The sequence below is a fragment of the Sebastes fasciatus genome, chromosome 23, assembly GCF_043250625.1.
Source record: "Sebastes fasciatus isolate fSebFas1 chromosome 23, fSebFas1.pri, whole genome shotgun sequence".
Classification (NCBI taxonomy): domain Eukaryota; kingdom Metazoa; phylum Chordata; class Actinopteri; order Perciformes; family Sebastidae; genus Sebastes; species Sebastes fasciatus.
The window spans coordinates 13,842,973-13,863,485 of NC_133817.1; the positions used below are offsets into that span (position 1 = coordinate 13,842,973).

The window sequence follows — 20,513 nt, forward strand, 5'->3', positions numbered from 1 at the left end:
CAAAGGACGCCTTAAGGGAGCTACTAGCTAAAAGGGGGGTGAGCCCCAAGTTGTACCTGTGTTTCATGTTGAAAAATCAGAGCTCTCTTGTACGGTCGTAAACATGTTACACGGAAAAGAACAGTTATTCATAGTATTTCTGATGTTTGCCAATACTATCCTTTATAGAGCTAGACTTTTTAAAAGAACAAATGATACACTTGTCCTCTTACAAATGAAATTTCATAAGCAATAAAACGCACCCTTGCTCAATTCAATACACTGAGGACTTTTGCCACTGGCCGCTTACACACCAGTTTTAAATTCGTATTCAAGCTGTGCTGCCCTCCAGACACACCTGTAACATGTATACAAATCAGCAGCATCACTCACACTGTAGGAGGAAATTCTCTAATATTTGTTCAATATAAATGCATTTGTTTTGCTCGACACAAAAGAACTGGAGGTACGCAATATTGACCTACTGAAAGTACAGAGAGGATACACAAAAGAGTCGGAGGAAGAGAGAGGAGGAAGCCGGTGTGCAGAGTTGAGCATATTGACCGCTTCTGCTAGAACAGCCATTTAGCCTCATTGAATGAACCAGTGATGAGTCATCGGGCTGGGGGGGGGGGGGAAGAGAGAGAGAGAGAGAGAGCGAAAGAGGCAGTGTTTGGGCAGATGGGTACAGTGTAAGTGGATGTATGGACCTTGGAAAGCTCAAGCGGCAGACCCTGTGAGTGGAGCTGTCCTCCACCATTACAATGTCAGAGTGGATACAGAGTAATAAAGGTTTACACGAGGGCTTCACACACGGTTCACCTCACCTCCACCATGTTTAACCCTGGCCAGTGGCCACCCACACTACTCACATACCGTCTGTGAATGGTGGAAGTATAGTTCAAGTATAAGTACAGTGTGTGCAACAAACACTTGTGAAGTACTGTTTGCTGGATTCTAGGCCTGGGACGATTCACCTATCTCCTGATTCCATACTATCAAGATCACTTGAGTGCCGATTTGATATGTATTGCGATTTGATATTACGATTTATTGTGATTTTTCAAAACTAAATCATGGGAAAAAGTTGAATCATACACTTCAAGGGACTTTTACTTTGGAAAATATCAAAATGAATACAGTGAAAATGTTTGATTTGGACGTGGACCATTCGCCGTTTTCTACTTTCTCGGCTCGATGTAGCCGGCTGTGGTTTGTTTTGCTTTTGACGGATACGGAACGGATATGACGTCACGTTACTCAAGACTACAACAATAAAAGCGGTAACTTCCCTCTACCTCCGCATAGACTCAAGAGGGAAATATTAGCACGACAGTAAAAATAGAAATCCAAATAAATAACACAAAGAAACTCACTAGAAAGAAAATAGACCGTAAAGATGAGTCATTGTGTTCTTGTAATGGATTCAATTGTGCACCACGTTTTGTAGCTTATCATAGCAGCAGATGAGCTGGCTTTCACACTCAGACGCACACACTCACCAGAACAAGGATGCCAGATGTTAAAACTGTCGAGTGTGGATGGGGCCCTGGAGTTTAATTGCTTAGCTAGCTCGTGCACATAGGTTGATTTGATAGCTACGCTGCACATGGCACCGCCAAGATAACAGACCTGCAGCTGGATCGTACAGCCAGCTCTGTCTGAGGGAGTGCACGTGCGAGTGTGAGTGTGAGTGTGTGTGTAGCTGGGGGAAAAGTGCAGTGGCTGCACAAGTCATCCATCAAAGCCAACTAAAGGAGAGATTTTTTTGGAAGGCGTTGGGATATGGCATCTTGGTCCCATCAGGCAGATGTCACCATATGGAGGGACCCAGCCGATGATATTTCACGGACACAAAAGGCCCGGTGATGCCATTTGGGCTTTGGAGAGGAGCTATCAGCGCCCGTAGCGGTTTTTAGCTGTCTTTCCTAGTGCTGCACTTGGAAAGCTAGGGGGACGACCAAAACGATGTGGAAGAGGGTTTCATATCTGCCAAAGTGGATCGAGCAATATTTGAACAGAAAAAAAAGATGAAAAATGGTGTTGGAATATGAACCCTAGCTCAACTTTAAAAAAGAAAAAATATATGAAATTTTGCCAAACTCAACACAGCTGAGAGTCTGAGAGTATTCTGTGAAAGACGCTAAATCAAGAGCACTACAGGCACAATATGCACAGATGATACGCTGCCATATTGGCAGTACCGCGGTGAGCCTCTTTGTACTCCGGTCGGGAGGGTGCCTTTTCCCGGCTCGCCCCTCGTCTTTTTACTGTTCTGCTCACTTCAGCTCGGTGGAACACAACGGCCAATCAGTGTGCAGCTGAACACCGATGATGATGACTGCCTTTCGGAGTCTGAACAAGCGCCCACGTATCCTGTCCCGGATCCTTCTTTTCACCGCTTTTCTATTGGCTCCAGCAGGGAAGGCATAATAGTTCATTAAGACGCAAAACAGAAGCAAAAACTCATCTGACTTAAAGTTGCAAAAGGAATGTTTCTCGTCGCAGGAGTGCGACGTTTAAACACGGGGAGGATGGGAAAAAAATGATGCTCCCCGCAAAGCGAAGGCGAGAGGCCAACAAGGAAGGAGCTGATTATGTGTTCCAGGTGAGGAGGAGAATATGAAACGCAACAAAGAGAGGATAATGAATGAGGGGAGATGAGGAAGAGAAAAGCGTTTGGAAGGGGTTTGAGGTAGCAGAAGGCAGCGGGTGACAGCGCGCTTGTCTGGATGACCCTACAGAGCTCCCATATGCCAGACAGATGCCATGTTTGGTGAGCAGTGGACACTGGCAGTAGCAGAGAATATTCTGCTCGGCTAAAGAGGACGCTGCTGAGTGTGGGAGTGTCCTTGAATGGGTGTGATTAATTCTGAGCATCTATTTAACTCCCGCTCAGAGTCTGCAGCGTGCGACAGCTCTGAAAGTTTAGCTGATTACAGAAGTCAATTTATTATAATTTCACCAGTGAGTGAATTTATCGCAGCCTTCCGAGACTAGATCTGATACGACTCGATGCACATTCAGGAAAACGAGATTTACAACTTGCTGCCTTGAGTCAATTTTTTATGCATGCAGCAAGGTAACTTTCTAGTTGCAGACTTGGTTGGTGGGAGACTTTGTGTAAGTGTGATGCTTTTCAGAAGACGAACGACAGGTGGTGCGGGTCTGGTGTTTTGGCACTTGTCTGCCTGGGCTGTGAATCTGTCTGCCTGAGAGAGCGAGAGCGAGACGGTGCATTTTCCCCGCGCTGGCCCCGGCATGCCGTGCCCAGGTGGTGTTCTGGTAAGCACGGTGTGAAAGTGATGGATCTGAGCGAGCGCTAACGTGGCAGCTTTCTGACAGGTTGTGCTCGTCTGGTGCGTAGGTGAGCTTTTTTCATTTTTTTTTTTATTTCACAGCACGCGAAAATGCTAAGTGAAACCAGATTTTTTGGATGGAGCGCACATGAAAGGCAAAGTGACTAATCAAAGTTTCAGCGCCGGGGCGTGCTCTCTTGGTCCTCGCCGAGACACGGGATGTCAGGCGAAGTTGAAAAAAAAACACTTGACTAGAAAGGGAACAATGAGGTTTGTCTCATTAACAGCAATGACGATCAGACGCACAAGCCTCCCAGACACGAGCAGTCAAACCACAAAAACAAAACTGCCACTCACTCCCTTTTGTCATTCTTTCTTTGTTACTGCATTGCTCTTGTTTTTCTCTCCCTACTGCTCTCTCAATCCTCATTGCATCTCCTTTCATTCTCCCCCTCCGCCTGCCATCTCCGTCTCCTTTTGACTCCCGCTGAAAGCACAAAAACTCGGCACAAGACAGGTCTTCTTCGTCAGAGCGTTTGCCGGAACATAACATATTTCATGTCTGTAACTCACACCGTTTCAAGTTCGAGTGTACTTGGCTGAGCCGTGGATTGTAGTCCTAAGAGATGTCTCTCATTCGGTATGCCAGTGCATGAATACTGCATGGCGAGCGGAGAGTAGGGCCAGGGTTTTGGGAATGTATCCTCAGACATTTCATTGTACAAGTGTTTTGATAGCGAAAAGGCTCGTCACATAAAGCACCAGAGTTGACCAGGGAGAGAACCCTCGTGTGTGTGTGTGTGTGCGAGACAGACAGACGATGAAAGGTCAGTGTGCTTGTAGAATGTAGGATGAAAAGATTGTACATTTTACTCCTTTAAAAGAAAGAGAAATTGTGCTCCACGAATGAACCCAAAAAAAGGTGAAATCAAAGAAAGGAGGTTAAACACGCTTCAACCGTTTCACAAGGAATAGTAGGCCAGAGACCAGGTCCAAAGCACACTGGAGCTCACGGATATAAGGCAAACAACTTTATTAAAGACTGCCAAGGGCCGCATAACTAGTCGGAGCATGCCGGAGTCTCGTTCGAGGGTGAAAATCAAATTAAATTATACAAAAATGTGTGTGAAAATGAACTAGTTCTTGTTTTATTCAGCAGCTGATTTTGCACGTTCCTCACTTTTCTATAGCTTGAAGAGTTTTCTGAGCTGTCGATGATGCAAGAGAACCTTGTTTACTGTAAAACTGCAGCAATCGCAGTCTTCTTTTTTTTACAGAATCTAACGTTTGGATGCACATGAACATCAATCTGAGTTCAAATTCAGTCTGCTGCTTTATAAAAATCTGTGTATTTTTTGTGTGAAAATGAGCCTTACATGTACATCATGTGTATGAGTGTCACTGTCCCTTATCTGGGGTAAACTGGGAATACGCTATGTTGCACGCTGGTTCCCCCCAGCATGGCTGTCGGAGGAGATCAGGCGCTTTGGCGGGAACGCGGCGTGACAAGCCCACCAGCGTGGGTTCATAGAGTTAAGGAGGACACACACATGTAAAACACGTGTGCGCGCACACGCACACAAAAAAAAAAAATGCAAGGACTGACGACAGATATCACAAAGAACATTCTCCGATGCCCTCCCAGGGGCGCTGGAAAGAAAACAAGTCTTACGTAAACACTAATGTATCATAGAAAATATGTCACATGCACAGCTACACACTAACTTTTTTATAAAACGTTGCGTAAAGAGTTTGCTCTTCCCTTTTCTCTAATATCTATTTTCTATCTCCCACGAGGTCACAGAACTCAAAATTAATCTAAATTTGAACAACGTGGTGCCTCCACTCCCTTCCTGGCAATCCTCTACTCGCCCTCGGGGTGTGTGGGAGGGAGGATATGGTGTGTAACTGTGTGTGTGTGTGTGTGTGTGTGTGTGTGTACATCTGCAGAAGATGGAATGGCGTTTGGGAAGTGGCGCGTGTCAGCTAGGACATGTCAAAAGGGCCCCTCAGAGCAGTGGCAGCAGGGGAGGCGACCGCCTGTGTGCAACTGAGTGTGTGTGTGTGTGTGTGTGTGTGTGTGTGTGTGTGTGTGTGTGCAGTCAATAACAGGGGAGCAGAAAATGTCCATTAAAAAGGCCCCATCTTTAACTCTACTTGTAAATTAGGTATTGAGCCATTGGTGGGGAGCGGTCATGCTGTCACACACACCCATGAAGCTCAGAGTGTGTGTGTGTGTGTGTGTGTGTGTGTGTGTGTGTGTGTGTGTGTGTGTGTGTGTGTGTGTGTGTGTGTTAAATGTGCCCTGTGGTGTTTTTTTTGGGGGGGATGGAGGGTCTTGATGGGCTGTGACAGGCGTTGGTGGTTGAACAGGGAGGGCAGCGACCTGAAAGTCAGTCAATTGGTGGTACGGATACGGCTAAAAGCCATTTTATAAATGACACGGTGAAGAGTTTTCGGGTTGGGCTGGATGTGAAGGGCACCTGATCCACCGTGGCAGGATCCATGGGGGGTGCTTACTGGCTCTACGCAGAAACTGTTTCTCTCAAGGTATTGTATATATGTGCATTGTTCTACTCCTAATTTAATTTGATTATATGTGGGATATCATGTGACTATCATGTGACCAGAGCGTTTACCTTTTAAAATAGCGTCTCTGTGGTAGATTTATTAAGTCTGAAGAAGAGCTTGTGCTCGAAACGTCACTAACTAGGACGTGCCAATAAATTGCACTTAAAAGGGGGGCTACAGTGTGCGGACCTTTCTCTACGTTTTTGGTTCTACATTTCTCTCTACATTTCAAACAAATCATTAAAAGTGAGAGTGTGTGTTGGAGCTCATGAGGGACCCCCAACACGTGTACTATGTTCATCCTCTCTGCTTTGGAGACAGCTCATAAGCGACAACAGCACGCGCTACATACAACACGGAGCTGCGATTTGCCCGTGAGGCCTCATTTCGTCACGGTGAGGTGAACCTATCATATAGAAACACCGATATTCCCACGAGGCGTATCATCAGTGTCCAAAACCAGTGCCTTAACAAGCACGGCAGCAGCGGACTGCATCGCATGAGCCGCTCTTACAGTAAGGGGTATATGTGTACCAAACCGCACAATTGCTCTTTGATAAATGGAACAACCCGTCCCTGGAGGCATCCTGTGTATGTGTGAACCTCCTTTCCTGATTTCCTGTATGGATTCCCCCCTGCATGCAGCTGTATGTAGGTGTGACTACACTTCTAAGCACATCCATTTCATCTTCATCTACAGCTTCAACCCCCATTAACACAATTACCGTGCAATGCAACCGCTGCGCTATTAACTACACCGGGGACTCTGAGTGCAATCTGTAAGAAAACTACACTACCCGTGAGGCTTTTAATGTGAAAGACACGGATATATATATATAAAAAAAAAACTGCATCTCATGTGAGCCGCAACTTAAAGCTGCCCTTCTGGCCCCTTCAAAGCTACTTAAAAGTCCTCTGCTCAACATTCACACATGAAAAGCAAAGGCTTCAGTGTGAATACGGCCACAATACTGGGAGATAAAAGGAAAAAAAAAAAAATACATTTCCCAGGGGGTTGCTGGGTAATTAAAGATTCCAGGACTCTCATCTGCAGCTTTCACTCTCAGGGAGCCACCTCACAGCTGTTTCCCCCATAATCTGCCTTCTGCTGACACACACAACTCTGTAACACTTTAATAAAGATCTTAAGCAAAGATCTTTGCAAACGTTTGTCCGAGGTGTGCGAATTGCTACGTTATCTCTTCAGTCGGGGGAACGTAAATGGAAACTAGACCTAGGTCGATACGGGCAGGCTTTGTCGCTGTTGGTGATTGATAATAATTGCGCTGGCGATAGAGTGACAGACACTTCTGTGTTTGTAATTGACTTGTAATTAGCAAACAGGAGATTATTAGCTTGTAACACTAATGAACTTTGGGGGGCTAGAAGCGTTGTCAGTTAGCTGAGGTGACTGGGCGAGACGCACGGCAGCACCCCGGTGGCTCGCCGGAGACGGAATCAGTCATGTTGTTGGCGGCTGCTGACAGAAAACACTGGTGAAAAGCAGCAGAGCACAAAAGATAGTGCTTCTAACCACACAGCCTTCTTCCAATTGAGCTGTCATGACAGACTCATTTCGGCTACATCTGCGACAAAAAAGAAATATCAGGTCTGAGTGCTAGTCAAAGATAGCTGCTGACGGCATTATTACTCGAGTAGCCAATCAGGTAGAAAGAAAAAAATACATTTATAGTGTATCTAGTTATCCACTATCTTTTTCACTTTCTATTTTAAATATTAACCTACAGACACACACAGTTAGTGTCTCCCAACTGTATGCCTTCACCCAAAATTACAAAAGAGAGGCATTACTGTCGACTCAGTGTGAGTTCGCAGGGCAGAATCGGCTGATGCAAGTTGCAAATAATTACAGATAACAGCGTTTTAAATCAAAGCTCATTTTGAGGCCAACACCAGGTCTGATTTGAGTGCCTCTCCACTTTAATTCCTGGGGATTATTGTTGATCGTGACGTGGCACGGAAAATGTAAATTAGCATCTCGAGTCCTTCAAGCTCAGTTTGGATAACATGAATAGTAAAGCTTAAAAGAAAAGAACACAGGGAGGAAAGGAAGGGTGTATGAGTGACGGAATCTCTGAGTGGAGAGAGAAAAGTAATAATGACAGAGGAGTAAGAGGAATGGAGAGTACAGGGGAGAGTAAACAAGAAAGAAGTGATGAAGAGGAGAGCACTGGAAAAGATAAAAGGCAACGGGAAAGGAGAGGAGGGGAAAAAAATTTAGTGATGCTGTGGAACTGGGAAAAAGAGGGAGAGAAACCAGAATGAACAATGAGAGGAGATAGATATTAAGAGGGATGAAGGAAGAGAGAGAGAGAAGAGTGTTTTAGTGAGTGAGTGTGTGCCAGTGTGGCAACTTGCCATTCTAGCAGTGGTTAGTTGATGGTGCCAGGACACTTTAAGGATGGCTTAGTATATCTACTGTGCCTGGGGTGGTGAAGGCATGAAGTCAATGTGTGAGTCTCAGGTCAGAGCAAGAGAGAAGAAACTCTAAATGTGGTTCCAAGTTTGGTAAAACATTCATCACTTATTGATTGCCAAAGTTTTAACTGTTTATTACTGGAGTGATAATACTTGAATATATCCATCCGTCGTCTACTGCTTATCTGGTGCCGGGTCAGGGGGCACCAGCGGGGCACTCCAGACGTCCCTCTCCCCAGCAACGTTTTCCAGCTCTTCCTGGGGGACCCCGGGGCGTTCCCAGGTCAAAATAGATAAATAATCTCTCCAGCGTGTTCTGGATCTACCCCGAGGGCCTCTTACCAGTTGGACGTGCCCGGAAAACCTCTAAAGGGTCGCGTCCAGGAGGCATTCTGATCAGATGCCTGAACAAACTCAGCTGGCCCCTTGAGCCGCGAAGGAGCAACCGTTCTACTCAGAGCTCCCCCTGGATGTCTGAGCCCTGCCACCCTACAAAAGGAAGCTCCTTCGCCTGTGCTGAAGGTGACGGTCTGATGGAGTCAACAGAACCACATCATCTGCATAGAGCAGTGACGTAATTCTGAGGTCCCCAAACCGGACACTCCTGGCCTCATTCAGACGTTGCCAGTACACCCTCACTACACATTTGGGTTTACCAGGTCTGTGCGGCAGCCTCCCCCGCCATCTGATCCACACACACACTTGTATTTATAGCCAGTACAAACACACAAAAACAAATAGGTGCAAACACACTAACAACGGTACAAGTTAGACACAACTAAGATCTATGTGGTGATCAGGTGACAGCTCTGCCCATCTCTTCACCAGATTGTCCAAGACATACAGCCGCAGATCTGATGATACGTCCACAAAGGCAATCATCGATCTTTTGTTCGAGGATGTTCTGGTACCGAGTTCACTTATGAACCGCCCTATGCTTGAACATGGTGTTTGTTATGGCCAATCCATGACTAGCACAGAAGTCCAATAACATCCAATAGCACCACTCGGGTTCAGATCAGGCAGGCCGTTCCTGCCAATCACCACCCTCCAGGTTTCTCCACAGTCGCCCATGTGAGCGTTGAAGTCCCCCAGCAGAACTATAGAGTCCCCAGTCAGTGCTCTTTCAAGGACGCCACCCAGAGACTCCAAGAAGGCTGGTACTCCGAGATGCGGTTTGGTGCATAAGCACAAACAGTCTGAGACTTCCTCTCAGCGACTCACAGTCGCATATAGGCGACCCTCTCGTTCTCTGGAGAGAACTCCAACACAGAGGCACTCAGCCGGGAGCTTGTGAGTATCCCCACACCCGCCCAGCGCCTCTCACCCAGGGGTTTGGTACTAGAACCAGTGCTAGGCATGGAGGTGAGTCCAAATATATCTAGTTGATACCGCTCCACCTACCGCAGCAGCTGCGGTTCCTTCCCCGCCAGAAAGGTGACGTTCCGCGTCCCTAGAGCCAGTCTGCGATGCCGAGGGCCGGCACACCTACGTCCCCGCCTTTGCCTTCCACCCGGCTCACATTACACCCAACCCCAAGACCTATCCCTGCGGGTGGTGGGCCCCAGTACATAAGTATATAACTATACCTAAATTATAAGTTACATTAAGCTACACTTGTACTTCAGTACTTTTTTTCTGCACGCTGACACCCTTTTGGTTAAACTCTACACTTTCATTCTCGCAATTTGAGGCCAAGAAAAGCGACGCACTCTTATTCATGCATTTTATATTGAATTGGAAGAAATACAGATTTCCATTCACAACTCAAGAATAGCAGTTGCTAACACGGGCAATCAGACCAAATGACATGGTTGACACTGCTCTAACTTTGGCTGCCAAGAGCAAACCATTACTGTTGAGCTTTGCTAACAGCTCATTTATGATACCAACATGAAGATAGCGTGTGCAATTGGCTGCCACTTCGCATGACAGCCAATTGTACCTGACAATCCACAGAGCACAGCAGTACCGTGCCCTAGGCAACAATAAAAAGTTGATTTCTACAGAATCTTCTTCTCGAGCTCTATATCTGAATGTGGAGTATCTGAGTGGTGACAAAGAGGAAGAGCAGACGGAGAAAACAAAGAGATGGGTAATGTAATTCAGCGAGACAACAGATATGTATTCTTTGAGAGGAAAATATGGTGGAGAGCGAGAAAACAAAAAGGATAGATTTGAAACATGATACAGTCACTGGGCCCTGAGGCCTGAAATACTGTATCTACTGTATATAACGTAAAGTACATTAATGTCCATTCTGCTTTCGATGATGTACTGGTGATACATCAACGATATCGCTCACTGACAATCTAAAAATCAAAGCCTCATAAACAACATTTGTGCCGGAAGGACTACACATGATATGCCAGATGTATGACAGATTAAACTTTATACTACGATGTTAAATCTGCTGGACTTTGAGTATGCAGTATGTGCACTTAGTAATGACAAAAATATAGTATATATATATATATATATATATATATATGACCCCTCTGTTGCTATTTAATCCCATGCTTTATCTTCCATCTACACCTCTGGGTCACGCTGTCAGTTACCCCTCACTAAATACAGATTATCAATCATAATTTGGCTTACTGATTTTCCACCCACCTCCTACTTCCTGCCTTCCTTTTAATTTCCCACTTCCCTCCAATCAGACCCCGGCAGCTGGCACGCATATGATCATCTTTTTTCGCCTACACTTTCACAAAGACTGTTTATCCCGTGCCATGACAGTGTTGTGTAGCTGCAACAATAGCCATCCATATGGTGTGCATAGTGGGCATGAGTGAATATAGGGCTTAAGGCAAAGATGCACTAGAAAAAAAAAAGACATAAAACCCCCAAATGGATGAATATCCCCTCTCTGCTCTCCCTCTCTTGGGACAATGCCATCCTCAAAGACTGGTATTAACCTTCAGTGCACTTATGACTGACTATTGATAGACACTGAAGTGCCAGTGAACATTACAGCCCATCTGTTACGCAATACTTAGCACTAGAGTACAGATTACAATGACCATGTTTCCAATCCCCTGGAATGGATAATGAATAAAGAATAGAGCCAAACCGGAACAGATAGGAAGGACAAAAGTCACTTTTACAAGGAGGCTGATAGTCTGGATGAGCGAGAGGAGAGAAAGGAGGAGAGACAGAGCTCCGGGTGAGCCGGCTTGGATACGACACTATCAAAAGCTCGAAGGGGAACTTTCTATAAAAGAGGGGGAAGAATGGGGGCACGGATCCAGAGGTCAACAAAAGGATGTATCATCTTGGAACATTTTTTTGGCTCTGCTGCCCCTGCAAGATAACAGTTTCTGTTGTCGCTCCAGCAGCAGCTGCAGTGCTGCTCATGAATCTTTGAGCCAGAAATGCTCCTTGCAAACGAGTGACTCTAGGTCAAGTCTGGTAGATTACAAAAAAAAAAAGATAGCATACAGCAAATTTACAGACTAGAATGTAAATGTCTTCGTCCAAGCAGCGTACGAGTTCAAAAGTGCAAGTCAAATAGGGATGGGTGAAACTGAGAGATTGATTCGTCAGGTAAAAACGTTCACTGTCCATTTTAGAGCTGCAATTCAATCAATCGTCCCATTATTTTCTCAATCAACTGATTGGTTTGTCTATAAAATGTCAACATAATTACAAAATGCCAATTGTAATTTCCCAAAATGACATCTTTAAATGTCAAGGTGACGTCTTTAAATGTCTTGTTTTGTCTGACCAACAGTCTGAAACCCAAATATATTGAATTACTACAGCATTTGAAAGCAAATTTGAAAAGCTGTAATGTGGTAATTTTCTAATTTTAGCTTGAAAACATGACTGAGACAATGAACTCATTGCAACATAGTGGCAGATTCATTTTCTGTCGTTCAACTAATCAATATCGAGTTAGGGCTGTTGTGCAATAACAGCAATATTTCAATACCCCGCTATTGACAAGCCAACCGCAGGGGATGGCAAGCAACAACCACAACGCTCCCTTTTTTTCTCGTTTTTGAATTCTTTGCAATGGGAGTACCGCGTATTCACACTACGCTACAAACGCCAGCAGCGTGACGAGGCGCTGAGCGTCTATTCCTCGCTGAGCGTTGCCTTTTTTGCTGTTCGCTGAGAGTTAAAAAATGTTAAACTTTGGGTAAACGCTGCGCTCGTCACTGTCACTTTTTACCCTTGCCGTCCAATCGCAATGGTGGAGGGGCGGGACAAATACCACAAAGACCAACCATCACATCCTACATGTAGGCTACAAGTGCTGAACAACAACAATGGAGGAGAAATTAAAACAAGTAGGCCGGCAGGTCCGTAATCTCTCCCTACGTGCTTCAGCCTTCCCTTGTGCCGACATTTTTACTTCTTTGGATATTCCGTATCATAGCAACCAGATGCAACCAAAGCAATACACCTAATAATAGCCTAACAATAAAGCTTATATATATAGCATATTGAGTCTGATATAACTGTTACATGGCTCAGCTTTGATAAAGAACTTCAATGCAGTTACTGTATACAGCAGAACTACAGTATACATAAACACACACACACACATCCTATGCATCAGAAGTACATTTACTCGTTTTAGATGTTTGAGAAGTAGCTCACACTGCGGCTCGTTCGTCTTTTGAGTTCGGAAGCAGACTTGATGGGTGGAATTATCAACAAGAAAATGCTGTAGAGCTTACTTTAACACTCGCTTGTAAGCACATTGGCAACACTGCTGCTTGTTAAGCTTTCTCCACATCAAAAATATTCGTCCGTAGCCAGCGAGGGGTTGAGGCAAATGCTGGAGATGCAGCTGTTGAATACTAAAGAGAAACCATTTGATCCAACAAAAACCTAAATCTGTGCAGTCTATAAGCCTATTAGTCGTACGGCTGAAAGGTTTTAATCATTGTCCTTTGTCTATAGGGTCCATTGCCCTGAGACTGCATTACGGTTCCTGGCTACTCTTTAGAGGTCAGAGGTCAATACAATGATGCACAGTGCTTTATTGACTGGCTAAGAGGCGGGAAGTGCTTTTATCGGCGTTGTTTATAGTGTACAACAATGAGTTAGTAATTGCGTCTCTGAAAGAATGTCTTTACAAATTCCCACCAGCCAGTAATGTATATGAATATGCATTTTGATTAAGTGTATATACAATAACATCCTTGTGGATATATATAATCTCCATTCCTTTGTGCTTTACAATTTTTTTAAATAAATAGCAGAGTGGCTAATACGGGGTTGTGCTGAAGCGGTAATTGCAGCAGGGAATAAATATCCTCCATTTTCCTTTATCTTTCAGGTACAGAGTGGCTTGGAGTCTGCCGGGGGAGAATTAGCATAATGAGGGGAAAGTGAATGAGCGACGCTTCATGGTTTGACAAAATGGCTACCATCTGAGGGCAAATTGTAGAGGGTGTGTGTAAGCGTTTGTTGTGTTTGGCTGCGGATTGACAGGTGAGATGAGGTATTGTGTCTCTCGGGCCACAGTGTTCACATTACAAAACCTACAGGCGTTTAGTGTGAGCTTTCATTTATTAAAAAGAAAATCTATACGTGACATACGGAGATGGAAACGACTGGGTAATTGCATGTTAGCATGGAAATGTGGTAATTATTGGACGGTTAGAAAAGCTTAAGGCGGGATATGGACCTTTTTCACATTAGATAATACACAAGGGGCCCATTTTCCAATGAAAATGCTAAACATTTTTCTGTGCGCTTAAAAAAATAAGTAGCACCTGCTACCATTTGATCAACTGAAAGCATTTTTCTATTTAGAACTGACTGAAATATTGATCCATACTGCGCATTTCAACAGCTCTGTGTGCTACTGATTAACAAGAAGTAGGTAGAGAAAAATAAGTCATATTTTGAAAGAAGGATTCTTTGCTTTGCTGTTTGGCAAAGGCACAAACAACAGTCAGAGTAGGGCTGGGAAAATCAATAGAAAATTTACAGAAACTGACATTATGAATCTCTAACTCGACTGTTCAATAAATTAAGTCTTTTACACAGACAGTTCCCTTACCTTAAATGCACCTGAAAGTACACCAACAATTCACATCTCACTCTAAGTACAAACAAGGAATCGCTTTTCAGTCAGCATTGTGTGGATTCGCGCCAAACAACGGACGCCAAATCTGCATTGCGCCACAGTTTTTGGCAAAATATTTAACCATGGCTGCCCAGTCTACAGCCCCAGTGAGACCAGAAAGTGTCATTACTTGGGAAAGAGAAAGTGACTGGTTGCCTGAATGTAAAAGCCAATCCAGTAACACCGTTTCCTAACTGAATGCGATGCGAGCGTTAGCAACAAAATCTGTTTTCCATTGTCCTAACTGAATGACGTTTTGAGCTGAACCTTTGTCAGACACCCTGTCCCTATTTTTTTTAATGCCGCTCGCATTGAGAGCGCCGCAACATGGACGAGGAACGGCTGAGTAGTTTAGATAAGATGAGCCATCGGTGCCGCCGACAGCGGGAGAAAACAGGGTCAATTGTCCTGGATATTAACTTGATTATTGTCATTTCTATTGCCACGCTCGAAGTTATATGCATAGTGTTCACTAGTGAAACATTATTACGAGCTACCTGATGTCAAGAAATGCAACAGCCACCTCACTAATGGTTAAAACAAAACACGATGCTACGCGATGCGGCGCAATAGTCAGAAGCCCGGATCAAGCAAGGACACGGTAGACGGAAGAGAAACAGCACAAGAGCCCTATACACATGAGCCCCCAGTTTAGTTTTAGGACCTTCCAAAGCTGAACTGAAGACTTGAAATCGCTTTATCCAAACACTGCCTTCCCACCACCACCGACTGTATATCCCATCTCTTCACTTACCATCTTCTGCAGGTGCTTCTCCTTGCGGACGTCCACCATGACCAAGCCCTCCTTGACCAGGTTGAGTCCGACGTCGTCCTTGGTGTCCCCGAACTGAATTGTGACGAGTGGGCAGGAGGCACCGGAGTACTCCACGTTCAACAGGCACTGGCTGTTCTGGATGTCACGGACAATGCAGTCCACCACGTCCGCACGGACGTCCTCCTGAAGAAGAAGAAGAAGTAGGGGGTTGATACGGGTTGGGATTAGGAAGAAAAGAGGAGAAGAGAGGAGGAAAGGAAATGGATGGTGGGAAAAAAGAGGATTGAGGAGATAAGGGAGGGAGAAAGTGAGGAAAAAAGGTGAAAGGGCTAATTAGTATATTATCACTGATAATGATATGCATACACACAAATACATGCTATGCAGAGGCTGATTAAAACACCCTCTATATGCATGAACCTAACTGTGATTTTATTTGATTCTGTCGGGGGGGAAACTGTTAAGAAAGTGGGAAAAAAACCTGTCCACACACGTTTGGTAACGTGGTCAGTAAAAACACATTCGTACACATCATTCTCCGATCGATTTCAATTACATGATCACTCACACAGTCAGTTGTGTAGCACGGCAATTATCTACTCAACCAGTTCAAGAGATTTTTAGTTTGGTTGAACTATATAATGGTCTGACTCTCAATCACCCACCCTCCTCCTCCTCCTCCTCCTCTTCCTCCTGTCTTCTCTTTTCTTCTCGTTCTTCAGTTAGTTACCTCGCTCTCTCTTATCCCTAACCTTCTCGAATGTGAAAGGCCAGCGTTTTGATTGAACACATGGTGGAGAAGGAGGTGGAACAGCTGCAATGCAATCCTGACCTCACGTCCTCGAGCAGTCTGGGCGAAAAAAAGCGAGAAAAACAAGGGGGAGCTGCATCTTCAGAGGCAGGATGACACTTAAAAACAAAAATCAGTCCCTGGCCATCATCCATCCCTCCCCTACACCATCCATCTATTCGCTTCCCTTCTTTCTCGCCCTGGTCTTGTCTCCACGGCAACCCCCTTCGAGTTAGCCGCCCTTGGGTATGTGTGTGTCTGGTGTTATGTGTGTGTGTGCGAGCGTGTGTGGGCAGGGAAGCTTGTTCAAGGAACAAAACTAAGGGCCTTTTTTGTCCCCGCTGTCCCCCTGGTCAACTTGTCACAGGCGCTGCAGGGGAGCTCAGGGCGAGAGAGAGGGAAAGAGAGAGAGGGATGACACAGGAGGAGAGATAAAACAGGAACGCGGGGAGAGAGTATTACAGAACAAGAATACTTTGACGCTTGTGACGAGGGCAATACAGAATTAATGAGAGCCTTCTAGTGACCCTCTCTTGTCCACCATATGTGCAGAACAAACGGGGTTGAAGCACTTCAATGTGTTAAAACCGGCTAGAATATTTGCATTTGACTCACTGTAAAATCGATATAATTGGATGTGCAGCTTGGTATTGTTTGAGTTTTTTTTCTCCAATGGAGCCAATACAATAGCTCAGTGCCAGTACAAAACAATAGTATTTTTTATACCTTCTTTATGAAACGTAAAACAAAGAAAAATAAAATCTATTTAACAATACGAGCCAACAAATGCATTTGTGTGAATTTCGACTCATCACAAAGCAACCACTACAGGAAATTACTTCAATCAAGAACTACGAGATTAAAATAATGAGAGCGCATTTAAAGTCGGAGTTGGTAATTTGTTTATTATAACAAGTTTTGTTATAATTCTTGAAATTCTCATTACACCCCGACAGCAATCAGTACATTAAAAGAAAAATGCATTTTATCCGTGGCTGTCGCAAGACTGTAAAAAGCCCGTCGGTTACCTGCCTGTCTACTTGCGTGCACTCACTGGAGTCTTCCACACGCTGCTAGCTTGACAGCTGTGAGTACTAACAATAGTCAATTACGTTCATTATACGATGTTTATGTTCATTATGATAATTGGCTTGATTCAATGTTGTTGTTGTTGTTGGATGCTGCTATATGACCCTGTCTTGGCAAGGTCTCACTTGTAAAAGAGGTTTTAATCTCAATGTGACTTCCTAATTAAGGAAAGGTTATGCTTATAAGTAATGCAAATTAATAAATAGAAATTGTTGGAGATGCAAAACCTCAAGCAACCTTTTTAATTTCCAGTTGAGAACAATTCACTGCCATTAGAGAGTGGCTATCGTGTGGTTGTGTGGCACTTTTTAGATGTATTTTGTTGTACAGCTTTTTATTTATTAAGTGCACTCTGGGCTTTAACTACTTTCTGTAATTAGCTGACCGTATAATAATAAAGTGTATAATAAAGAGGTGGCAGCTGGGAGTTCACAACATCCGTGATGTATAGTGTAAAAACGGGGTTGCAGTTGCTGCTCTGATAGAGGTATAGGTATCTGCTCCAGTCAGATGTCATGGAGACAACATGCGCTTTGTGTCTCGTACTTTGTCAAGTTACAAGCACACATTTCAGGTAAGAGACAGTTTCTCCGACAAAACAGCAAAACAGTGACAGTGCACCCTCCATCCTGCCTATTGTTTTTGAAAATATTGTCACTTCATGGAACGTTTTTCTGAAACTGCACTGGAAAGCAGAAGCAGCAGTATGATCTCATCCCACTGGAAAGATTTAAAAAAACGACTATGAAGCTATGTAACTTGTGAAGACGGACACCTTTTGTGCAGGGCATCGGGTGGCAGGTTGCGAGACAAAAGGCAACAACCTTTCCTGTGTGCGGCGTCAAAAGGCGCAGCGCAAGTGGGGCGCCGTGCTGTCAGCGTGAGTGACACGGCAAAAAGCTTCAGATAAAAGCAGACGGCAAAACACATGAAAGGAAATCCAAGAGAAAATAGAAAGAACGGGGAAAAGGTTAGACGGATGCGGAGTGACAGAGGAAGAGTGAGAGGGAGAGGTGTAAGGTGTCCGCTTCCGACATGTGGTAAAGCTTTGTGTGTGTGTGTGTATGTGTGTGTGTGTGTGTGTGTGTGTGTGTGTGTGTGTGTGTGTGTGTGTGTGTGTGTGTGTGTGTGTGTGTGTGTGTGTGTGTGTGTGTGTGTGTGTCTGGGGGCTGTAAAGTGTAGGTGATGCCTTTGTCCCCTGGGCTGCACCAACAGATGGGCCACTTCATCCTTCAGGAGACACTGACTCATGAGACAGGTGACAGCATGCATGCAGGCACTACCAGCTCTCTCACACACACACACACACAGCTTCCACTGTGGCCATGTGAAGCTTTGATACACACATCCAACAAGAGACCAATAGGTCCATATTTTGATGGGAAAAAAGTCTCATCGCATTTTCTTCAAAAAACAAGGGCAGCAGTAAAAATGTAAAATTAGATTTTCAAAATGCAATAATACATATATTAATAGATGGATTAAGATTGAAAAACTTTGAGATGTATGCCTTTACAATTCGCTACAAAAATAAACAAATTAATAAAATAAATTAGGACCGTCAAAGTTAACGCGATAACGCAAATTTATTTTAACGCATTAATGTGACTTGCTTTTTTCAGGTTGTAGCCGCCTCAGTTTTAAAGCTAGAATGAAGATACTGGTATCATATGGTATCATAGGAAACCTAAGGAATCCATTTGTACCAATCATGTCATACTGTCTTGTCACGAAGGAGGCTAAATAACGCTCCAAAATTACACTTAATTTTGGCGAGGGGAAAAAAAGGCCATTTTCAAAGGGGTCCCTTGACCTCTGACCTCAAGATATGTGAATAAAAATGGGTTCTATGGTTACCCACGAGTCTCCCCTTTACAGGCATGCCCACTTTATGATAATCACATGCAGTTTTTTTTAATTAACAATGGACAATCATGTGATTAATCACGATTAAATATTCTAATCGATTGACAGCCCTAAAATAAATCGGGCCCATATTTTCGACTACAGCCTCTAAACTAACCGTAAAGTTTAATCAACACATCTCCAACAAAAACGGAACACTATAACCTTCATGAAGGACTGTTGCATTAGCCTGCATTAACTTTAGCTAGATGTACCTGATAAACTGGCAACTGAGTCTAGATAAATAATCCAAAATAGCAGCAAGCAAGCAAGCAGACGTGTCCATGTGAAAAGTAGTAGTCATCCAGGGTAAGTGGAACAAATACCCTTTCAAAGTTACACACTCTCAAATACACACACTCACACACACAACTAATTAAAGTCAGAGCTTAGCACTGTGCCAATCAGGCACACACACCAAAAGAAAACATTTTGTATCTGCACCAACTATTCGGGATGCTGCCGGCTCAGGAGGCAAACCAATGAGTTGACCCTCTGACACACACAAAACACAGTCCCCCTCACACACGCGGAGATAAGCACACACGCACAAGTGGTCACCGGAGGTTGAGTAAACACACTCGGATGTAAACAAGAGGATTAGGGCTGCGGAAAAAAAACCCTGCTGTTCGGCTATCAGATGGACATTTATATGCACAAACACAAACGCACCTGAATGGTTTGCATTCATGTACAGGATGTGTGGGTTGTTGAAGGAGTAAAGTATACTTTATCAAAATGTTCATAAAACATAAGCATCTCTCTGCTACTTTTGTCAATTATTCTATAATTTCTTTTTTTGCAACCAAGTAAATCAATGCCTTAGTGATTGTCTGCGTGTACTACATGCATTATGTATGAGCATCATTTTCACAAACACTTGCTCGGAATGAAAACTCGACCCCCGTCTGTCAGTTACAGAGACTTATCACCTCGCGAGATAAGTGAAACTCAAACTGATTTTATGTCTCGCCAGGGAAAAAGTCAACTTTCAAAAAGCTGGCAGAAAATGAGACTGAGGGAGTTGATATCTCAAAGTTAATTTTGAAGCTGCGACACATATCTCTGGTCGGGAGAGCGTGCTCGTTGCGTGCACTTACGTCCTGTGGGACCTGGATGAAGGCCAAGGCGTGCTCGGTGGCCTGTGCTGGCAGGGTCCGGGTGCCGAAGGCAGGGGGCATGGCAGCCAGACGGGTGGACGACACAACTTCTCTCTGAAGGGAGGATGAGCGGAGGACAGAAATCAGACTCAATATAGAACATTCAAGACAGTGTTCATGCAGTTTCATCCACGCAATCATACATACACACACAGTGGTTTAGTTTTTACTTTATCAAGTCCTGTAGCTGTGAAGTTAGTCTGGGTTTAGGGTCAAAAACATTTACGGTTTTGAGACTGTAAAGTGAAGCTCAACAACAGTTGGAGTGCACGTTTATGATGATGTCTAAAGCAAACACGACAGAAACATCCATCTCCTGTTACGACTACAGTAAAGGAAGCCAAGAGAGATTTAGGGAGAAATGTCTGGTTTGTTCAGTTATGATACAGACACATAAAACAAAAAAGCTTGTGAT

At 44.2% G+C, this 20,513-nt stretch overlaps 1 protein-coding gene across 1 annotated transcript in view; it reads right to left on the minus strand.

Moving 5' to 3' along the window:
• Positions 1-20,513, minus strand: part of snd1 (staphylococcal nuclease and tudor domain containing 1) — a 213,564-nt gene that overhangs the window by 4,820 nt on the left and 188,231 nt on the right. The window contains exons 21-22 of the mRNA XM_074625382.1: positions 20,039-20,152; positions 15,134-15,337 (exon numbers count right to left, since the gene is read on the minus strand). Coding sequence (XP_074481483.1) covers positions 15,134-15,337; positions 20,039-20,152 — 318 coding nt within the window. The remainder of the gene's footprint in view (positions 1-15,133; positions 15,338-20,038; positions 20,153-20,513) is intronic.